Source organism: Myotis yumanensis, unplaced genomic scaffold (assembly GCF_028538775.1).
Source record: "Myotis yumanensis isolate MYYU_CA2020_CCGP unplaced genomic scaffold, mMyoYum1.0.hap1 SCAF_12, whole genome shotgun sequence".
Classification (NCBI taxonomy): Eukaryota; Metazoa; Chordata; class Mammalia; order Chiroptera; family Vespertilionidae; genus Myotis; species Myotis yumanensis.
Window position 1 is genome coordinate 49,802,502 of NW_027223763.1, and position 12,221 is coordinate 49,814,722.

General features: G+C 42.2%; 1 protein-coding gene across 3 annotated transcripts in view; it reads left to right on the forward strand.

The window, feature by feature from the left end:
- Positions 1 to 12,221, forward strand: part of KDM4C (lysine demethylase 4C) — a 333,028-nt gene that overhangs the window by 277,224 nt on the left and 43,583 nt on the right. For all 3 annotated transcript variants that reach the window (XM_070431644.1, XM_070431646.1, XM_070431647.1), the window contains one exon: positions 3,298 to 3,483. In XM_070431644.1, the coding sequence (XP_070287745.1) occupies positions 3,298 to 3,483 (186 nt within the window). The remainder of the gene's footprint in view (positions 1 to 3,297; positions 3,484 to 12,221) is intronic.

A 12,221-nucleotide genomic window follows, 5' to 3' on the forward strand; every position in this document is an offset into this window, starting at 1 on the left:
TTTTGAGCTTCCTGATGAACTCAAAACATAGTTTAATCAGAAAGCAAGACTGCAGTTCGAAGCACTTTTTGGCGATAAAAGTGAACTGCAGAAAGTAGCTTACTTGGTTGACATCTTTGCCATCTTGAATGAGTTAAATTTATCACTGCAAGGACCAAATGCAACATGCCTCGATTTGTCTGAAAGGATCCGATCATTCCAAATGAAACTTCAGCTTTGGCAAAAAAAAATTGGATGAAAATAAAATTTACATGTTGCCTGCCTTATCTGCTTTCTTTGAGGAACATGACATTGAACCAGACAAAAGGATTACAATGATAATTTCTGTGAAAGAACACTTGCACATGCTTGCAGACGAAATTTCATCATACTTTCCAAATCTATCTGACACCCCATTTGCACTTGCCAGAAGCCCATTCACAGTCAAAGTTGAAGATGTTCCTGAGACATCACATGAGGAGTTCATTGAACTTATTAACAACAATGCAGTGAGAACTGATTTCTCTACAATGTCAGTTACAAAATTCTGGATCAAGTGTTTGCAGTCATATCCTGTTCTGTCTGTGACTGTGTGCGCCTTCTTCGTCCATTTCCAACAACATATCTTTGTGAAACAGGGTTTTCCAGCTTGTTGGTTATCAAGTCTAAATACAGAAGTAGACTTGTTGTGGAAGATGATCTTCGTTGTGCTCTTGCAAAGACTGCCCCGAGAATTTCTGATCTGGTGAGAAAGAAGCAATCTCAACCTTCACACTGACGTTGGCTTTTTACGCTTACTGTTGCAAAATGTAGCAATGTAGTTTACTGTTTTTATATTAAGACTGTTACCCATGCTACACCATGCTTCAAGACAAAATTTCATTTATTTGTAATTAGAAATAAATATTTCACAATATATAATTACATATTGTTTTTGTGATTAATCTCTATGCTTTAATTATGTTCAATTTGTAACAATGAAAATACATCCTGCATATCAGATTCATAACAGTAGCAAAATTACAGTTATGAAGTAGCAACGAAAATAATTTTATAGTTGGGGGTCACCACAACATGAGGAACTGTATTAAAGGGTTGTGGCATTAGGAAGGTTGAGAGCCACTGGTCTAAGGGAAAAGAAGTCAGTGCACCTGACTAAAGAGTCAGGTATTTCATGTTTTTAAAATTCTTGTGACACATCGGTTGGAAAATCACTGGTCTATACTTAGGTCAACTTTCTAAGGATCCGGGTTCTATCCTTAGAAATGACCACCTCTGGTCTTCCTAGGAAAGGAGGCACTTCCCTTACTAGAATCCAAGCATTGGATCCTCCTGGGCTTAAGTGTATTCTTTCTGTCACCACCCTTTCTAGAAGGCCTCTGTTTAATAAGGAGGTGATGGTGGAGGAGGCTGAGAGTTACTAATTCATTAATTAGTTAAGTCATAATACTCTTTCCCACTCCTAAGTCCTGTTTAATTAGGAAAATAGGAAACAAGTTCTCATTTTATACATCTGTTACTATCTGAACTTATCAAATGCTGACCTCTGTGATTAGGCTCTTAAAGATTGTCTGATTATGCCTGGGGCTCCAGGTATGAGTTTTGCTAATATATCTGTCATCACATTTCAAATGATTAGAATTGTCAAAAAGATACCAACATACCAAGAATTACCAATAATGTATTGAAACTGATATAAAAAATATATTAAGGTACTAAATAATGCTTTTATTCATATTATAATTGGTCTTGTTTAGTTCTGTGGTGTGTCCTCTCTCTATTTCTGTAATTTCTTAATTATCTAAGCTACATACTTACCCCTCTCCCCACTTAGATTTTTTTAAATTGTACATTAAATCCAGATGTATAGGAGGATCCTATAAATGCCCGGAATGCAGGACTCTTATGCGGACAATTGAGAGAGAATACTGCTCAGACAGACCATGAAGGGCCTTTTTTAAGCTTTCCTCTTCCATCTCATACTGTTCCTTTTTTTCTAGAATGTCTTAGAGATAAGGAGATGCCATTGAAGAACATTACACAGGGGGTGACATAGGATTTATGTTGTAAAGACATCACTCTGGCAGGCCTGGAGAAGATGAATTGAAATGGAATGAAATAGAAGAGGGAGAGACCAGTTAGGAGACCATTACTATGCTGGGCAAGACACCATGGGCAGAGGCAGAGGCAGTGGCAGTTGGTATAGATGGGCAGAGAGAGATCAAAGCAAGATTAAGGTACAGAATCTATAAGACTGAAGTGGCTGATAAGATGTGAAGGCAAAGAAGAGTTAGAAGTTAAGTGCACATTGATTCTTGCAGCTCTGTGATAAAATATTACAGTCCCCAAAAGGCATTGAGTTTAAGTACCTTTTTTTTTTGTCCCAGGAAGGAAAATGTACCTATAAAAGAAGAACAGTTACTCTAACATTTGATCAGATTGCAGGCCTTTTTTATCCTTAGGAATGAAAAGTTGAGCGTTTCAATCATTCTGTTTCTTTTTTCTGAACCTAACCTATGTTGTTCTACAATCAATATTTTTTCCTAACCCAAGTATTGGTTCACAGATCTTATATTTAGTGAAGCTGTTTTATTTTTCCCATCTCTCATAAGAATTGTACTGATGATGTTTAGTGCTAATTGTATGCAATTTAATTTTCAGATTATAGTAATCATTATTGCTGTTTTTATTTTCATTCTTCCCCAGGCTTAGTCAGCTATAGATATTCAACAAAATTATGCCCTTTGGGATGATTTTCAATATTCTCACTTTGGGAGGCATATTTTTGTCAGTCATGAAGGGTTAGGATTTGGATTATTAAACACTTGAACCCCAAGTTTCCACATTGGACCATTTAACACTCTTACATTTTCTTGCAAATGGAAAACTTAGTCCATATGTGTGCTATTTGGGCACTTTCGAAGACCTCATCTAATTGAGGCGGTGTGTGCCTGTCCTCCAAACCTATGTTCTATCTCTTGATGTACAAAAAGGCCTGCCATGCAGGAAATACAGGAGAAGTAGCTTCAGCTTTCATGGGCGCACTTTTGGGCCTTGCCTCACCTCTCCTCCTGGAGAACCATGTACAGAAGGGCTTGGCTTTTCCTAACCACAAGAAGTATTTCAACATGTCTGGGAGTATGTGACCAAAGCAGTGTGTTTTCTTGAAAGTGTTGCTGTCACTACTTGGGCCCCTGGAGGGTCAGGGCTTGTTGATGTAATGAGTTTTCTTCATCTCTAATAGCTATTATTCTGTGAAGTGTAGAAATTGGTTGTTAACAGAGTGAATTGATGCTCTTCTTTGTTTTAACTCTCCAGAAATGCATCTTCTGCAGATACCGGGTTAAGAAGGTCTCTGGAGCCTGCATCCAGTGTTCCTACGGCCGCTGCCCGGTCTCCTTCCATGTCACATGTGCTCATGCCGCAGGGGTGCTGATGGAGCCTGATGACTGGCCATATGTGGTGAACATCACGTGCTTTCGACATAAGGCAAACCCAAATATGGTAAGGCCTGCTCTCCCTTCCCAGGTGCCAAGACTGTGTATGAATTCCCTCCTAGGCCAGCATGTTCTACTATGTAATGTTATTCATTGTTGACATGTCTAGACTTGAGGTGTGGGTTTCTGGAGGGCAGGGATTGTACAATATTATTTACTTGTATTTGCCCAGGACCAGCCAGTGTCTGGTGCATGTTACACACATACATGTTTATTAAGTTGAATGAGTGAATGAACGAATGAATGAACAGGTGAAACTCACTATGCCTGTTCTGGTTTTGGATTTGTGTACAGGGCTGCTGAATGTTATGCAGGTTGTGCACTGCAGTATTCAGGGTGAGGGTGAGACCATTTCTGGAACGGAGTGATGTGAGAGCCATTACTCCACCTTAGATTATGTGGTGCTTAATCTACACAACTGTACACTCTGGCCTTCGGGGTTTATTTCATCTCTTCCTGAAGAAACAAAGAGAGCAACACAGTATAGCGAGAGGGGTGGTCATGCACATTGGGGGCCTCGCTGCCTGAGATGGGATAAACTAAGCGAAGCATGAGGCCCTGGGAGGGGTGATGGCAGTCTCAGTAAAGTGGAAATATTGAAGAGAAGTTTAGAGATCGATTTATTCTGCCTTGACCATCTCACTCAGGACAGTACCTATTTCTGGGGAAAGAGTGTTTGCAACCAATAGCGTGTGAATTTAACTATAGTTCAGTTTACCTGTCCTGAGTGAGTGGAGTCTTTCCTCTGTTTTAAATGCTTAGAAATGAGGACAATGTAGAGAGAGTTGCTGTGTTCCTGTTATCTTTCCAGTTCACCGTAATTGTTCTTAGTTGCCAGTGAGGAGGCTAAAGCATTGTATCAAAGCTCAGCTTCACTAACTTGATGCCCTTTGTTATTCCTGGGAGGCTTGGCCACAGACTAGTTGCAGCCTAACGTGCTTGTCCTATGTCTCTAGTAACCTCCTGTGAGCAGCCTGCCAAGTCATCAGCATGGGCTTGGGGAGCCATGACCCACACAAGTCTCCCAATTTTTTTTTTTAACAATTCCAGCAACTTCCATGGGTGTCTTGAGAGATTCTTAATGTCTGTGGGTTGGGACTTACTCTATGGGGTTGTCCCAGTGTGACCATATTGCATCACTCTGGTGCTTTGCTATTTACAATGTCCAGTTAGTAGCATTACCTCATTAGATGTCATGGGAGGATGCATCTTGAGATGTAAATGAGGTCATGACTCTGGAGTCAGAGCAGTTGATGTTCACATCTCGATCCTGCCAGTGGGAACACACGTGCACCTTATGCAGGTTTCTGTCTGTGCCTCGGCTTCCTCCCATACAAACAATGGCTGCGTACCTCCCCATGTGCTTTTAGACCACAGCACAGAGTAAGCCCTCATAAAATGGAAGTGGTATCACTGCTTTCTCTTTTTACGACGACCACTACTACTGCTGGTTTTGGTGCTATAATCCTGTGGGAACTGGGATAAGAAACCTAAATTCAGAGAAGCTCAGTTCCTTGCCCAAATAGATTCAGTTAATGAGCGACAGGTGCTGGTATGTGAATGCATTCCAAACCTCAAACCTCGAATGGTGGGATCATACATTGCCATTTTAATATGCCAAAGTTCTGTGGTTACTGATGATTATATTGCCATTGCTATTAAAGAGATCCAGGTGTTTAATCAGGACCTTGTTCCTCTGAAGCGTGATGTGTGTGGTTCAGTCAGTTTGTGTCACTAATGTTCCATAAATGATGATGAAAAAGAAAATATTTAATTTTGAGGTGATTTAGAAACTACTCTCTATTCTTCCCTTTGAGCATGGTATGCTTTGTAAGGGCAGGGAAAACATCACATAATTTGTAACATTACATGTGGCAATTTTTTCTTATGAGGGAAGAATTTTAATGTTTGTAAATTGCCTTTGCAAAGTTGGGAAGCCTGGTGAGCACAGGATTTCTGAAAATATATTCCCGTTAGCTCTTATTTACTCAGTATTCTTCAGTTAGACTCCAAGTATGGAGTCCTCCCCTAAATGTGTGACAGCAACTCCAGGGAGGAGCATTGTGATTGCCCCTGTTGCATTCAACGTTCTTTCCTTTTCAAGCATAAAGAAGTCCAAATTTACTCACGTATTTCTCCTTGTGTAAACTGTGAATGCTAGGGCATATGCTCCCGAGAGTCAGAACTATGGTGTATCTACGTCCTCAGCCATTGCTCTTTGGGAGTAAAGAGCAATTGCTGAATCATAGCAGTGAGTACTATTAACATCAAGCTGACTTGGCAGCCTAACCCTGTCTTTTTCCAGAATAGAGGATGCTTGTACAATTTGGGTGAAATGAAGTATAAAGCTATAGTTACTTCAATAGGACCTCCATTTTTACTCATTTTGGGGTTTTTGCCCCCCACCCCCTTTTTTTTGTTTCTTCCAGTTATTTGCATTTTGCATCAAAAAGACCATCTTAAGGCAAATTCTAGTTTTCCTTTAATACCATAAATTATTTTATTTTTTAATATATTTTTAATGGACTTCAGAGAAGAAGGGAGAGGGAGAGAGAGAGAGAGATAGAAACATCAATGATGAGAGAAAATCATTGATTGGCTGCCTCCTGCACGCCCCCTACTGGAAATCGAGCCCACAACCCAGGCATGTGCCCTTGGCCGGAATCGAACCTGGGACCCTTCAGTCTGCAGGCCGACACTCTATCCACTGAGCAAAACCAGCTAGGGCACAAATTATTTTAAACATGCTGGCTTATTCAATGTTATTGAGCTTTGGGTGTAAAATATAATGGTGCATAATATTACAAAAAATTCATGTACTCTTTCATTAAACAGTAAGCACATTCTGTAATTTAAAAAAATACTATTTGAAAAAATAGGTAGCTTTCATATTCTTAAAGGTAGAAAGAAGTATGTAATGAAAGTTCACAGATAATCATTTTCATTTTAATCATCACAGGTCCACCATAGGGGTGCACATGTGCAGGAGAGTGGTAGGTCTCTCTTGACACAGAGCAGAAGAGATGAGAAGAAGCAGGAAAGCTAGTGGGGAGGTGATGTCCTGTTGCAGGTGATAGGAGAAGGGGAACTGGATTTCCAAGTGGCCATGTCAGAGGTGAGGAGAAGCACCTTGGTTCTAGAGACCTATTGGAGGTAGCCTCACAGGCCTTAGTAACTAATCAGGTGTGGGAGGGGGAAGGGAAGTCTCCAAGAGACAACCAGATAATGAGAACTAATCACATGTGAGAGTTTTATCTGTGTGGCCTTCCAATGCCAGCGAGCTTGCCGTGGCTTCAAAGGGTTGACGCATCCAGTGCAGCTATGGGATGATTCCATCCTTTTTTCCCTTTTTATTTTACCTCCTTCAGTTTGGAGCTCAATCCCATGGCTTGAATATGTCCCCTTTTAGTTTCTCTTCCATACTTTTTAGAAAGAGAACCAGAATTTAGCTCGCACTCATCTAACAATGATAAGAATGGTGCCATTTCCACAAACTCTCTTCCCGTCTCCAGATCTCGGCTTCTTTGTGTTTAGCTGGCAGTGGAATTGTTTTGGTGGTGGTTACTTTTCCTATAATGATTTAGATTTTGCTAACTTCCATTCTGTTTAGTAAAACTGATATGACCAACTATTCTCTGATCAGACTTGTGTATATTGATCTGCTATTTGTATATGGGTTGTTTCTTCTACATAAGTTATTTTCCAGATACCCTGTTGAATTTGTACTGATATTGAAAAACAGAGAGAATTCTGATCAAAGCAAAGTCTGGGGTAAAAAATTCTTAGCAAGAATTAAGAAAAAACTATTATAGTGACTCAGGCCTGAATCTGATCAATCTTCTTAAATTAAACATACATTTTAAAAAGAGAAGAAATCCTTCACCTTGTTATCAATAGAAGTGGTTTGTTGAGATCTCAATCCATTTGTGCCAGATGATGAAAGTTAAGGCCTGGCTTGCCTGGGAGGAAAATTTTTAGCACAGGCATTTTTCAATATTTACATCTGGAACCAGTCTTTTCCTTGCTCACTTTATCAGGTAAAGAATCAGGTAAAATTAGTGAACATAGTGTTTTTCTAAATTTTATTGAGATAATTAAGTGTATCCCATTTTAAACTTCTGCACTCTATTTAATATGCCTTGTTTTCCTTTTTTACTTCCCCTCCTGTAGTGTTTTCCACAGGCGTGCTGGGTCAGGGAGCCTAAAGCCTTTCTCCCCGGCTTCCTGTCAGTAGAACAGGCTTGAGTGAATCCGTAGCACATCCCCGTGCACTGGGCTCAGTTCCCGTTGGGGCCCATTGTTCTTGTCCTTTTAGTCAGTGCAGTTACAGAGAGCCAGGGAGTCTCACTGTGGGCCATCCTGCCTTCTGTGGGGCCTTGGCTGTTCAGTCACAGGCCTGGCTATGGGGGACGCAGGAGAAGGTCCAGGACGCTGTCCCCAGAAGGTCCTCACAGTAACCTCACAGCCCGGGCCTGAGGCTCTTTGACTTCCTTTGAGCCATCTTCAGCCACGCCTTCCATCCTTCCCCCTTTTCCAGATTCCTTTCAAAGCCTAGTGTCTTGGTAAGGGTTTTTGTGCCAGTCCCCATCTGGGCACCAGCTGCAGAGGTCCAGGCCCATTTCTGATGCTACAGTGTTTCAAGGGGTGTTGAATTTGTGGCAAGAGAAAACAGATGCCTCCATTGCAGATTCCAATGTTAATCAGCCAAGGATACAGAAACTGATCAGAACGTGGAGACCCCGCAGGCAGAGCAGAGGCGGAGTGCCCTGGGTGGCCCGGGGTTGGCTGCTACAGGATCTGAGTGGAAGCTGTGCTTTGCTACCATACTCTTGCTCTATATTAGGGGTTTACACCTTCATTCTGGAAAAATTTACTCTTAACCATCTAGGCCTTACCACTTAAGGAAAGTTTTGCAAGTAATTGACTCTTGCATCAGACACAGTCCAAGGCCACATACCTATTTGGGGGCAGAAAGCAGTCAGTTCCCAGGTGACTCAGAATATTATCTTTGCCTTTAAATACAGCCTTTCACCAGACTCTGATTTCTTATCCTTTAATCTGTTTGGAGAAAAAATAATGTATTTCAATTGTGTACTGTATTATAGTGTAACTAGAGGCCCGGTGCATGAATTTGTGCATGGGTGGGGTCCCCCGGTGTGGCCTGCAGGGATTGGGCCGAAACTGGCAGTCCAGTGCTTCCTGCCACCCCTGCCTATCCCAGCCCCGCTGCACTTGCTGCGGGCTCCTGCCCAGTCAGTCCTGATCAGGAGAGGCTCACACTGTCGCAGCGGTGCTCGCCAGCTGTGAGCCCTGCATCTGGTGCCTGACCCGAGGTGGGTCAGGGTTGGGGGAACCGGGATGCGATCGGCCTTCCGGGCTGGCGGTAGAACGCCCTTGCCCACCGGGGATCCGGATCCGGATCCATCCTGCTGACGTTTACACTGGTTGTTGGGAGCCATCTGGCAGCTGCTTTTATATCATTTCTTCCTTGTAGAGCGTCTAGGGAGGGGAAGTGGCCGCAGTGCCCAAGGCCAGCTTCCAGGAGGCCAGGGGCGCTGTCAGGTTCATGCTGGTGGCGCCAGTCTGTCTGTGCCTGACCCGTTATCCAGAGATTAGACCTGCAGACTACCAAGGGAGTGAGTGGCTGCTGCCGGGATGGTGGGCCACCTGGAGGGGTCGTTCAGCCGAGCGGCACTCCCACTGTGGGAGCACACTGACCACCAGGGGGCAGCTCCTGCATTGAGTGTCTGCCCTGTGATGGTCAGTGCGCTTTATAATGACCAGTTGATAGGTTGTTTGATCGCTTAGGCTTTTATATATATAGATAGATATAAATATAATAGACTAGAGACCCAGTGCACGAATTTGTGCACCAGTGGGGTCCCACCACCTGGCCTGTGGGATTGGGCCGAAACTGGCTCCCTGACATCCCCTGAGGGGTCCCAAATTATGAGAGGGAGCAGGCCAGGCCAAGAGACCCCACTGGTGCACAATTGGGGCTGGGGAAAGACGTGGGAGGTTGGACAACCGGGGAGGGGTCGAGGGAGGGCTCCAGGGCGTTCCTGGCCTGTCTCACTCAGTCCCGATTGGCTGGACCCCGGCAGCAAGCTAACCTACAGGTCAGAGTGTCTGCCCCCTGGTGGTCAGTGCATGTCATAGCAACTGGTCGACTAGTTGATTGTCTGCTCCCTGGTGGGCAGTGCACATCATACCGAGTAGTTGAGCAGCCTTAGCATATCATTATCATATTACACTTTGATTGGTTGAATGGACGACTGGACACTTAGCCTATTAGGCTGTTATTATATAGGATATAATAACATAATATAAATGTGTAATATATTGTACAAAATGTAGACTATCTTACTTTAACTTTTTATTCTGGCCTTGTAAAACTACAAATTCTGATTTTTAAAAAAAACATTTCAAGAAAAGTCTGTGACTTGAGGCAGGTATTTGGCTTTATCACAAGAGACCCTCGTCAGAATCAGGAGCCTCGACAGTGCTGTACTTCCCACTGGGCTCTGTTATTCCCCTACAAAGTGCATGTGGAGCCAGCAGACCTGGGGCTCCACTGTGAGGGCCAACTGCCTGAGGAATATTTACAAGGCACACTTGATACTCAGCAAGTTCAAGGACCACACATACGGAGGGAAATCTAGTCTTCCATTCCAAGCACAACTTACTTGGTTGCTTCTTCCTTCCCTCCCTCCCTCTTTTCTCTCTCTCTCTCTCTCTCTCTCTCTCTCTCTTATAGGGAATGTGTGTTTCACTTTTTCATAGCATTACTATTTCTCAGTTCCCAGGACATTTTAAGGTTTTCAGCAAATTATACTTCTTTTTTAAAAAAATAATTAAGGCATGCATTATTGTCTGATAGCTTGTTAAGAAAACTAAGTGCTGACACTAATCCCATATTTTAACATTGGTGTTAGAGTCAAACACCATGAATACAGGGAGAAATATAAATGGAATGTGTCAACAGATATATGACAGCAAAGGATATTTGACATCCCAACATCTTGTAAAGCATAAGAAACAGGATTTCCAATTCCTTCAGGTAGAAAACAGTAATTAGATGCTATAGTCATAGTGAAATCCATAGATACTGACAAAATGTAATGAAAGTATAACTTTTTAAGATTGTTAACTGCAAGCAATAGAAAAGGCAATTAAGTAAGTTCCAACTTTTCTATCTGAAAGACCATTCTCTATGTTGACATTTTATGCCCATGCTCTACAAAGCTAATGTATAAAAGTCTAGATTAACTAGAAAGGCCTCCAGAGGCCTGTTGGCAGGCAGCCAGGCAGCCTGGGATACCCCAACTTCTTTGTCCTGCCCTCTCAAATTTATCACATGCAGATCAATCCTTCTTTTCTTTTCTGGTAAAATGGGCAGTTTCTTGATCACTCCTTATCTGAAGTTGGCTTCTTTTCATCCTGAGATATTATGCATCCTCTCGTCTTCTTGTCCCACACTAGGTGTAGCGGGACAGTGAATTTATAGAGTGGAATCCAAAGAAACATAATAAATTCCTGTTTCTATATTCTTCAATGAAACATTCTTTTAATTTTTCCTTCAGCCATTTCTGGGTTGACCTAGCACCCAGCTTTTGCTTGAGCAGGAGGCAGGGAGAAGTGAAGCGCTCTTTGTGGGCCTCGGATATCCTCCTGAGTTATTTTCCCCATTTTGTGTTTCTCTCCTTGAGTACTAGGTAGACCTTCTAGTCAAGTTTGTCTGCCTTTTCCCATACATCTGAGGAATTAGAAGAAAACAGAGAATTTGAAAACTCTTGTATTCAGTAACTTTTAGTTGTACCTTAAAATTTGTTAACATATTCCTTTATCACATATTTGGAGTAAAAAACAGCATCCTTACCAGAGACTGAGAAGTGGCTTTTGCTGAGGCTGAGGGACCCAGAGATGACCCTTGGTGAAATGAGAGGACAGGGGCCTGCAGGCATGAAACCGGGAAAGAGGGGTGACAACTACAGAGTCTCAGTTCTTTCCTTTCCTTTCCTGCCTCTATAGGAACCCCACACACTTCTCTCTCCATCACAGTTCTAGGCCCATACATGCATTTAATTAACACTGTGTATACTGAAAGATGGCCATTACCTTCTTGGTCAGTAATGAACTGTAAAGACTGTGGTTTTTACTCCTTGGGTTAACTCGATGAGCTAGCTGGGCAGAATCTGCCCTCCTGCTGCTGCTATTGTGATGGTCAGGAGAAAGCTTTTGGATGTCTTTTCTTCCACTATTCCTTTGGTTATTTCTCCTAAAATTTTGAAAGAAACCAGGAAGCTTATGCTTGATATCTCTCTCTCTCTCTCTCTCTCTCTCTCTCTCTCTCTCTCTCTCTCTCTCTCTCTCCAAATAAGTAGTGTGTCTGTATAGAACCACTAAAGACCTGTTCCACCCTATTTTTCCTTCCTGTTCAAGGTGACCATTTCCTTTGTTGGTAGCAGTGTATCAATGTTGATAAAGTAAATGCAAGTAATAACGTGTATAGTGCCTTTATAGTTTCTGTGCATTTTCATACATAGTACATTATCTCATTTGGGCCTCACAGTAAGTAACCTTGTGTGGAGGTATTATGATTGTATTTATTTTTTATAGTTGATGAAATGGAACTTCAAAGGGTTCAACAGTCATTAGAAGTTACAGAACTTCCAGGTCATTAGAGCCAGAGCACATAGCATTTAGACTGTACTATTTTGGCATTTTTCCAACTGGAGACTATGG